Here is a 10,996-nt window from a genome sequence, read left to right as displayed (position 1 = left end):
AACGAACTTTTATTGAATGTGTTTTGTTAGTTAGCTTGCAGGAAGAGAGGCATCTCTGCAAAGTCCCTTCGCTCTGCCCACAGCCCAGCTCCGATACCCAAAGGCAGCGTGCTGCTCCTCCCAGGTTAAATCTGTTTGTCAGCATCCCCAAAGGAATTTCTCCGGCTGCTTCCAGAGGAGCGTTAGCCGCCGGTAGCTGTGGGAGCCCGGTTGCTCCAAGCTCGCAGCCAGCAAAGGCAGGAATTGCCGGGGGAGGCCGAGTACACCGGGTAGTGCCGGGCTCCGTGGGCTGTTGTTATTTAAAAGGCAGCTGTACAAATTAAACTCCCCCCAGGGGAGAAGTACTTTGCACGGCAACTCTTACCAATTAAAAGATTTTGTTTTTTTGATGTTACTAGCATCACATTTACCTGCAGGCGAGACCGAAGCACCGACTTCCCTCTCTCCTCCTCGGGCACAGCCTCACCTGAGGCCGGTCCGGCGACGCAGGGGCTCAGGCGGGATGGATTTACCAGCGGTCACCTCCCGGCCGGCGCGGGAGGGACGGCGGCCGTTGCGCGTCCCTCTGCGCATCCCGCGTGGCCACATCCAGCCCCGTAGGCGCTTGCTGGAGGCAGCACCACGGACTGCTGTCTCACTGCAGCCGTTTTCCCACCTGGATGGTCCCCCGAAAGAGTCTTCCAATGGACACAAACCTCCCGTGGATGTTTCCAATCGCTCACTGCTATGCATCAAGGGAGACAGAGAACTCAACCAGTTGGAAATACAAAGGCTTCTACACATTAAAAGGGCCAAGGTAAAAATAAAGTCACCCAGCACAGACACTCCAAAAAATGGTAGAACTTTTATTTTCCTCAGTACAGATATTCTTTACAGCAGGAGGTTTTCTTAAAAAACTATATACATACATATATAGTATTGTGCATTTCAGTATACGCTCCTAGTCTCTAGAAAAGGAGAAAGATCAATGTAGAGAGAAATCCTCACGGTCCATTCCTGCAGCCCAAGCTCTTTCCTAGGAAGATCGCCACTCCCCGGGGTCGGGACAAGGCGCTCGCTACCACCCGCGCGCAGTGGTGGCATTGCTTACGCAACAGGTTCATATCTCTGCCGTGTGCCGCTGTAGCACCGACAAACTTTGAATAATTCCTTCAATTGCAAGACTGATGCTACACATAAGATTGAATAAGTCACGGGCACAGTAGTTTCAAGATGTAAAATTGCTTTAAACACAATTTTGCAGGATAAACAGAGCACACATTTTATGAAGAGACATGATGAGTCAGCTTCACAAGTCCTCGATACCTTATCACAACAACACTTAGGGGAAAAAAAAAATCAAATCTAAGTTAGAGTCACTCAGCTGTTTCCTAATAAATTCTTACAGCTGACAAAGAGGTTTTTCTTTTTTTTTTTTCTGCAAGCAGTTTTAAGAGAGTTATAAAGAGCTATCTGGGGAATGAATTAGTGTTTCAAAACCAAGTTACAAATCTATAAAACAGATTAGTATACTTCACATAAGGCCACAAACACTGCAAACTGTCAGTGTGACTATTTAGGATCATTAAACTTAATCTTTTAATTAGCATAAGCTTTATACCTCCATTACTTATTTTCAATTCCAGGAGCAGATGAAGACAGCTTCCCAAACCTCACGGGAGATGCGGCTGTCGGGGGGAAGAGGATCGGAGTACCGCTGGAAGGGGCACCTCTTGCTAATTGAACATCCAGGTATTGGTCTTGCCTAATCCAATTCCATTTGAGTCTATTGAGTGAGCAACAACCAAATGGTTTTGAGACAGTAAAAAGGCATGCACAGCCAAATCCACTTAGCAGAGCTAAGAACACAGATCTATTGTGCTACCGGGTTCACCCAACCTGCAACTTTCAACATGCTTTAGCAAAACAAATTGTTACTCCCCGCTGGTTTTGCTTTTAAAGCCAACAGTGCAACAGAGCCTCAGTATTTCGAGTCGCATCAGAAACGGTGCACGTGAGCAGTCAGTTTTGAAGCAGACCTGCAGCATTGCCGGGTTGGGTTTTTTTTTTTGGGTAAATAGCTTCTGAAGAGAAGTTACAGGCACTGCTTACCTTGACAATTCGGACCATTGCTTTCAGTTCAAGTTTTAAAGTGCAAAACTTCATAGAGTCTTTGGGTAAAAAAGTGTCAATTCCCATATGAAGCTGGCGAAGAAACAGCCAGAACACGTAGGGGTGATTGACAACTGCGAGAGTATCACAGACATTCACAACAAAAGCAAGATCTCTGCTACCTCTTTGATTTTAACGCTGTTAGCAGCTGCTGCAAATCTCCTTCCCTCCGCCTAGGCAGGTGATGTGTTGTTCAAGAAACAGTGGATTAGTAACAGTTGTGCTTGCAATTGCATTTGCATCTGCAGACCTTTGTCTAGAAAAGTATATACAGAGAGACTTTGGTGTTGCATAGTCTTTTTCAGAGAGGAACAGGCACTGCTGAAGGTTCTTCCACAGTATATTGCCACCTAATACTGTAGATGCTCTACACACCTTCCAATAATATATGTAAACTGTAACGGCTACGAATAAATATGTTCAAGAGCATCTTGTGGTTTAGATGAAAGCAAGGTACAAAAATCTGCATTAGATTTCTAAAGCTTTGGTCTAAATTGTGCTGTAACGTCATCTGACTTGGTGAAGAGCCCTCAGAAGAGTCCCTTGCGTACAGCACCCGGAACAGCATGATTCAGTCCACAGACTCTTAGTGGTTATTCTCTTGTCAGCCGTTAGATGCATTTGACCTCAAAACATGAACAGATCATCTTTCTCGCCTGTGTTGGAATCGATTTTGTTCCAGTCTACAGGTGAGAGTGTTTCTGCACTCTGGATGTCTTGAGCTGTCAGTCCCGTGTCGAGGACGTGAGGGTTTGTTCTCGACTGAGCCAGTCTAAGAGGGGAGAAAAACAGAAAGTAAGAACACAAATCCCTGCAGTTTATAGCCTGGATGCTTGATGCATCTGTAATGCTGAACCCTAGCTACAGTTCCACATTGCAAAATCCTCCAACGGAATGAAATAATTCAGCAAGGGGAGAGCTGGCACGTAACATTTGCAGCTCTCAAGTTTGTTGCAGCTTTGCTGCTAGTTTATCCTAACATTTCCCCTACAGGCATCCAGGGAATTTGCAGTCTGGACATCCCGTATATTAATGGTCTAGCAGAATGGTGCCGTTTTACTTCCCCGAGCTATTGCTGGCGGGTGCATCGTTAGCTGGGATCTTATCTCAGCGTAAAGGCTCCACTGACCAAAGGAGCAGCCTCCTTGCAATGACTCAATTTTCATGGTGGTGCGTCTGGACACGCAGCGTGGGCTGTAGCTCGCTGCCCGCCGCACTCCCCGGCCCAAGCATTTAACTTTTTGGGTTAAGACACAGGAGGCCTGACACGGTCAGCTTTAAGGAGTCTTCATCTCAGCCCATCCCAGACGTTTCGCAAAACCTAACAAGCCCCAGTTTGTTGTTGTGTTATTAAATACCTCTACGAAAATGTAACACTGCAGCATCAATTCTCCCAGGGCCAAAAGGTTAACTCAAATATTTGGTGTTTCATCCAGGGGAGGCATGGTGTCGAATAAGCCTCAGATTAAGCTAGCCACACGCACGTTTTTTAATAAAGAAGAAAAATGTCCAGCGATGATGTTGCGGCAGGAACGCTTTCAGAAGCATCCGCCTCGGTGGATGAGCAGTCCAAATACTGAGTCACCAGAAGGCCAAGGGTGATGTGACAGCTCGGCATCCAGCAATGCAAAACAAAAGACCGCAACCAACAACATCTGCTTAATTAAGTAGGGCAAGGAACAGAGGTGAGGAAAATAAACAACATTACGACAGAAACTCGAGCAGCCCCTTTATCGAACACAACTTGGGACAGGGCTACCGTGGAAGTGAAAGCTGTAAATCACTCCTGAGAGCCAAACAAGGCATGAAGGTCTGCTTCCTTAGGGCTGAGCGTGCAGATTTTGCGCTGCTGCAAACCCCGGCGGAGGTGACGGCGTTGGGCTCAGCCCTGCTACTGCCCGACTCCCTCTTTCAGCACCTCCAGCCGGAGGAAGAGTCCTGGCAGCTCTCTGCTGCCCGTAGCATCTGCACCCAAGGCAGCTCTTGGCCCAAATCGGGGCCTCCGCAGCTCACGCTGCCCCAACGGCTTCATGCACTGATCTGGAGGAGCCCTGAACACTAAAGCATCCCCGTCACCCCGCAGGGGCCTGCCTGCACGAGGACAGACAGGAAAACTCACCTGAAAGAAAACAGATTTGTTTAACATTGCTGGATTGCTCGGCGTGCACGTGCAGGGAAGCTCTTAATTTGGATTGGAAAGTGAAGTAAGCCACCTGAAGCTACGGCCGCAAACTCTGACCGTGCTCAGGTGCATGAATTCCAAATTGGTGCAGCAGAGCCGCCCTGATGCAATCGCGCTGCAACAGGGACCGGTGGAGCAGGGAGGCTGCCCTCGGCAGTTGCTGTTGGTTTGGGGACAGATGGGAACGAAGTCCCAGGGTTAGTGCAAACCTCACGGCGGGGCGAGGAAGGGTAAAGTCCTCCCTGCCGGAAGCTGGGACCAGCATCGCCGCAGCCAGCACGGGGGCTGGAAACAGGCAGCCTCAAACCACCCCGGCAGGCAGGAGCGGACACACCAACTGCTCGGGGAATTAAATTCCCTATTACATACAGCCTCTCTCCATCCTTAAAAGGTTGTCAAAATATTTGGCTTATCAGCCAGCCTCAAAGCCTATCTTTCAATTAAAAGCTGAAGCACCGATGGGGTAGCTGCCTAGGTCAGATCACGGCGGCTGATTAGATTAGAAGCATTATTAAAAGCCAGTCACTAGTCGAGTCTCCCGGGCTGGTCCCTGGTGGCGTGAACTTGTAAAGGGAGTTATTAGAATTACCTTGAAAATGCCTCGTCGAGACCATCATCCATTTCCTTTTTAAAGAGATAAAAAGAGAGAGAAGTGGTTGCTAAGAGAACGCACAAAAGTGTATTTAGAGATCCGGCTCTGTGCTTGAGCACGGCTGTGCTTGAGCACGGCAGAAGAAAAAAATATATATATTGACTTCCGAGTGCCTAAAGCAACACAGTCCTCTCGGCACTCTGCCTCCTTGGGAGGAGTTTTATCTCACTCTGCACAAGCCCCAGGGTAAGAGGCTTAACTCCGGGTGGTCCAGGCTTCCTCGGGGCAGATCCCAGGGCTTGGGTTCGGGATGCCGTGCTCCCCTCGCAGCCCAGGGACGGGGCAGGAGCTTGGTCCTTTCCCACCGTCTCCAAACCAGGCTAATTCTGCCCCACTGCCTGCATGGGCTGGATCTGGCCCATCAGCTGGACCACATCCCCCTCCGGGGTTAACCACAGCCCTCGGCTCTTCCAGCTCCTGCCGTAAGACTGGCACACGCTGCGGGTTCCTGCTAAGAGGAGGGACCCGGACAGAGCTCGGCAAGATGCTCCAGGCATCCCTCGGGGCTTTTCTGGATCAGGAACCTGGAAAGCAACTCTGCACCAGCACAGGGGGAAACCACGCTGCTTGGAAGCAGCTCTGGGATCCTTTATCTCTGATCTGCTCTCAAGATTTCCCAGAGAAAACATTTGAGCTGCTTGGGGGAGAAAGGTTTCCCATGCAGGAAGACGGGCTCTGTGCGAGAGCTTTGCTATGGACAGGCTTGACTATTCCCAAAATCATGTGATGCCCTTACAGACTTAATGTAATATGTAAAGTATGAAAACTCTGCAAGAAGGGAGGGATTGGAGACTGCTGGTAAGCCTCCAGGATTTGATATGACTTACAGTTGATCTTCATGTTTAACCTGAAAAGCCTCAGGCTCAGACCTAGCAGACTCAAGAAACAGGCTCCAGGCAAAGGACTTTATCATTCAAGTCTCCAAAATTTAGCAGACGGCATGTTTCCAGAGAGGGCACGTGGTGGGGACGAGGTCCTGGGTCAAGTGGGGCTTCAAAGATCAGCCCCAGCCTGGTTGGTGATCACAGAATCATTAAGGTTGGAAAAGACCTCTAAGATCATCGAGTCCAACCGTCAACCCAACCCCACCATGCCCACTAAACCATGTCCCCAAGCGCCTCATCTACATGTGTTTTAAATACTTCCAGGGATGGTGACTCCACCGCTTCCCTGGGCAGCTTGATGGAGCACTTGGGCACGGAGGAGGCTCCCCTATGGATGCACACCCAGGCACATCGGCTGGGTCGTTATTTTTCTATTAATGGTCCATGAAACAATTAGGCCAGATGACTCAGGACATTTTAGAGAAGCCATCCGTGCTCACACAAGCCAGATACAGCCGCAAACAAGAACAAGCGAAAAATAAGAGTAATAACAAACATAAATATAACCTGGTTTTAGTGCATGGTAAACAAAAGCCATCAACATAATGATTTTTTCCCCTGAACGGAGCAGTTAGGTGGTCTCTCAATTAAGTGACAAACCACTGAGAAATGCTGCTCGAGAATAAGTAATATTCAATTATCTGACAGCGGCGTTTCTCAGAGTACCTCACAATCTTGTTCATTTATTTACAGAGCCTAAAAAGGGCAGTAGGGACTCGAACAGTAATCGATCATTTCGAGTAGGACACCGAAACCCAGCTCGCTCGGGCATCTCTGAAACCTTGCGTGAACGGCTCAGCCGCCCCAGAGCTCCCGGGGGGTTTTATCCAAGAAATAACCCCATGATGGGACCTGGAGCACATGAAATGGAGGTGGCATCACACCTCCCCGGCTTGGCAGACGCTGGGGTGCCCCGGGCACACACTTACCCACACCACGTTGTTATTTACAGAGGAGCTGGGCCCAAACACGCTGTTATCTAAGTGTGGGGAGTTTGCGCTGCTGGTCAGGGGCGATTTGGCAGGATCTTCTAAATCCAGCAAGTTCCCCGTGGCTGCTGCTGTGAACGGAGCAGAGAAGGAATGAGGCAGGGGAGGGGAAAACAGATGACACGAAACCAAGCCTTTTTGCAGCGATTGCTTCCCCTCAAGAGGGGAATCAAAGGCTTCCATCAAATTCCTTCAGGATGGCCTCCAAATTTCAGCGTGGAGGAACTGCTGGGGATGTGGTTTCAGCCCGAATAAATCGCAATGCTCAGATCAGGCACCCAAGACCCCCTCCACAGGGGAGGATCGGCCGGCTCGTCCCTCCAGCAGCCATCGGGGGAGGCTGCCGGGGACCCGCGTACGTTCAGGGTGAGTCAGGATCAGCCCTGAGCAAAGCTGAGACGTCCAGCCCCAGGACATCCCAACCCCGGGACATCCCAACCCCAGGGTGGGAACAGACCCCAGATGATATCCTCAGCTCAGCCCACAGCATTGATTCCACGTCTTACAAAGATGCGGATCATTATTTTATAAGACCGAGAGCAAATCCTGCACTGGGTGAAGAACAGTTTGTAGCTTGGGGGCTGCCGGTACACTGCAGGCTGGGTTGTTTCAAGGAAGCTTCAGACCCTCCCCATCACCCCGCAGTAAGGGTGGGTGCAGAAGCATCCCAGCTGCGGAGCATCCCCCAGGCAGATGCCGGAGCCCATTCCTCCACCCATGGCAGCCCCGATGTGCCACCATTTGTGACAGATTCCTCCAGTCCTGGGCCTTCAGATGAAGAAATGAGATGTGCCAGCCTGGAAGGAAGCCCAGTTTAATGCTATTTTCCTCCGTGCCAAATCCTCTTATCTTCATGGCCAGCATGGAAGAGAGATTAGCCTTTTGTCCCACTTCTCCTTGGCTACGCGTCGTGCGTTTCACAGGCAGCAGAGGACCCAGGGCCAGGCACTGAATTATGAGGGGTTTTACTATTTAATTGTTTTATTTTCACACACCTCTCCTTCCTTAGGGGAGCCGGAGGCAGAATGGCACCTGGATGTCCATCTGCTTCAGCTGATGGGATGGCAAGTCTTGCGGGTCCAAGAGAAACCCAAAATCAAACTCGGGATGTGTGGGTCCACGCTAAGCTCGTAAGGACATTATGGCCAATTTGCCTCGGGCAGAAGTAAACAGATTTGGGGTGACAGCAGCTGTGTACGAGGGGCTGCATGAGATATCTAAGAGGCAGATGGAAGGACCTGGCAGACGGCCACCGTGTCCCAGGTGCTCTGCTGAGGGTGACATCTCCGCTACGACCAAAGTGTTTGCTCCTTGCTGATCTTCAAAGCCCTCCCAGAAGCCTGCTCCATTCAGGGAAAACCCTGCAGACCTCGGGCTGTTCCCCATCCCCGAGCCCAAAGCAAAGCTCTGCTGCTGGTGACTTACGTGTGTCGGGACGGGCAGGGGCATCCGAGCCGGGACTGCTTGTCCCTTCTCCTTCCAAGATGGACCTTTCCCGCTTCTCCTTCTCTGCAAAAGGAGACCCCATCAGTGCCCACGGAGCGCTTCCCCGCAAGCCTTTTGGGAGGGGGAACAGGGGGGACAGCGAGGACGGGCCACCAGGTCTCCTCTGCCTACAGCAGCCCAGGCTCTGGGTGTGTTTTATAATCTCATGGAAGGTGAAAGCAAAAATCCCGACAGCAACAGGCCTGAAATACCACAGCCAAGCACCAGGTCCCTCCACACCCTGCCTGTGAGACAGGAGCGCAGCCAAAACTCGGCTGGATTTACAAGGCTGTCGAGAGAAACCTGGAAGATGCCTTAAATTACACCAGAGGTTGGACCAACCTTAACAGCAGCCTGGAAATTTGGAGGGCGAGGGAAAAAGGCACTCAAAAGCTGGAGAAAACCCAAAGTCATCCCTTGAACTTTCACGTGAAGAGTGGGAAGAGGGAAAAAAGACTCACCTTCCTTAGCCGCTTGCCAGAACTCAAATGCGATTTTGAAGGCCTGGGCTACGGTGAGGGTGACCGCTTGCGCCTGGAAAGACAGCGGTGAGGCAGGACGTTAATCGACAGGTCCTCCAGTAGATTTAAAACATTTGGAGGTTTTGCTTTGCAGATCCGTATTAACCTGGATCCAACCAGTCCTCTGCTCTGCGGGCTCCCCGCCTGGCTGGGGAGAGGTAATCAAATATTGATGGAAGCAGAGACTTGCTCTGGGTAGTACACACGGCTCCTTGTAGACGCGTCTTTAGGTGTAACGGGAAGATGGAGGAGGCAGGGACGTGGCTGTCACAGGCACCGCGCTGACGGATGGGGAGAGAAGAGCTGCTCCTGACCGTGGGACACGCGCAGCTCTTCCTGCACCCCACATCTAAGCGTGATCTAAACAAGTGCAAGCGCTGCACGGCCCCGGGCTCGTCCTCGCGGCTTCCCGAGGGATGTGGCTCCCCTCTCCGGGGCCAGGCTGTGCTGTACCCGCTACAGACCATCACCCGCCAGAACAACCAACATCTGAAAGGGAACCAGCGCCCGGGCTGAGCCCCGGACCACGCCGCTATCGGCCACACCAGAGCCAGGGAGGGACGCAGAGCGCTGCGGTCCATCCCTCCCCAGCGCCATGCACAACGTGCACGAGGATGCGCCGAGAGCAAGAGACAACGGGGTAAAACGCCATGAATTTGCAGCTCTCTCCAACAGGAGCAATCTTAGAGGCAGGACAAGAGAGACCCCAGGGTCTTCCCCTGGCTCCCCCGAGCTAAGCTGGGGTCTCGCTGGCTTGGACCAACAGCGTGGGTTTGTTTTGCAACAGCCAGGGCCGCAGCAGGAGCAGGGACACCTTCCCCTTCAGTCCCTCCATTCCTCCCCAAGCCGAGAGCTTGAGCAGCATTAAAAAAACCCCACCACCTTAAATAGCCCAAGATGCTGAAGATGTATAAATAGTGACATAAATGCCAGTTTCATTAGGAGAAGGCAGAGCTCACGAGCAGTTTAAGTGCAAGGAGATAACGAGTAACGCTCTGCAAGGCTGGCACGCTGCAGGAGCCTTGAGGCGTGAGGTTGTTTTACGAAGTTGCAAACTAAACAAACCCAGATCTGGGTCCCTAACCCGCAGCCCCGGTAGCTCGGAGGATGGAGACCTGGGGGGAGCGCAAACGGAGCACAGGCATCCCCCAAAAGCCAGGCGCGGGAGAGGTGAGGAGACCCAGCAAACCTATCGGTGCCAATTAAGCCTCGCCAAGCAGGAGAGCTCATTTGAATGTCGGAGCTATTTACGTCTTTGATGGAAGTGCAAACACTTTATGGCAAAAACTTAAATATGGTAATTAAGTATGAAACTCCTCACAGCTGTTTACAATTTAAGCTGTCACATCTGAATCAAGTTTAATAGACCCAGCTACCGTTGAGAATTACCCATGAACTAAAAATACGGACTAATTACATGCCCGTGACTGGTAGCTGTGCGTACATCCAGGGACCCTGCCCTGGGGCAGGGACGGTCCCTGGTCTGGGAGCAGGGCATCACCTTACCAGCATGACGGTCATGTGTTTTAAAGACAAGGGGAAAAAAAAAAAAAAAATTTCTAGTTCTTGCCACAAAAGGCCTTGGAGAACTTTATTTGGAGGGAGACACGCTGAGCTGATGTACCACTGAGATAATTCTTTTAGCACTGGGGAGATTTAAATTTTAATTTGCAGAGTGAGGCTTATCTTTGCCGTGCAAGGATGGGAGCGCACGCCATGGAAAGGAGAGACAACTTGTAGCTTCCATTATTCTCTCCCCGGAAAAAAAACCCAAGCCGGGAGAAGCGCAGAATATTAACAGAGCTGCGGTGGCCACGTTCCGGGCACAGGGATGCTCGTAAGAACCCGGGAATTGCTGCACCGGGTGGGAACGGCTCTTGGGAGGTTGTCTCCCTGCGGATCTGGGATATCCCACCCTCTGCTCAGGCCCTGCAACAGGCACCAGGGGAAGGGTTTCTGGGGGCAGAGGGATCTGACCTGCCCTTCCTCCCCCCTAAAGCTTCTTCCAGCCGCGGGGAGGGGGCTCAGCCCCAGGCCTGGCTCCACTGGAGAGACCCCCAGGGCTCTCCTTGCTCCACTTGCAGCTGGTGCCCAGTGACCCACTTCTCTCCCTCGCCAGCTCGTCGGTGCTG

General features: G+C 51.4%; 1 protein-coding gene across 1 annotated transcript in view; it reads right to left on the bottom strand.

The window, feature by feature from the left end:
- Positions 1 to 2,199: 2,199 nt before the first annotated feature.
- The window catches only part of LDLRAP1 (low density lipoprotein receptor adaptor protein 1), a 14,227-nt gene continuing 5,430 nt past the window's right edge, over positions 2,200 to 10,996 (bottom strand). Inside the window, exons 4-8 of the mRNA XM_009575731.1 lie at positions 8,805 to 8,877; positions 8,284 to 8,367; positions 6,799 to 6,929; positions 4,923 to 4,957; positions 2,200 to 2,923 (exon numbers count right to left, since the gene is read on the bottom strand). Of these exons, the coding sequence (XP_009574026.1) occupies positions 2,779 to 2,923; positions 4,923 to 4,957; positions 6,799 to 6,929; positions 8,284 to 8,367; positions 8,805 to 8,877 (468 nt within the window). The 3' untranslated portion in view covers positions 2,200 to 2,778. The remainder of the gene's footprint in view (positions 2,924 to 4,922; positions 4,958 to 6,798; positions 6,930 to 8,283; positions 8,368 to 8,804; positions 8,878 to 10,996) is intronic.

The sequence above is a fragment of the Fulmarus glacialis genome, unplaced genomic scaffold (assembly GCF_000690835.1).
Source record: "Fulmarus glacialis isolate BGI_N327 unplaced genomic scaffold, ASM69083v1 scaffold22284, whole genome shotgun sequence".
Classification (NCBI taxonomy): domain Eukaryota; kingdom Metazoa; phylum Chordata; class Aves; order Procellariiformes; family Procellariidae; genus Fulmarus; species Fulmarus glacialis.
This window is presented reverse-complemented; position numbering and strand designations above follow the sequence as displayed.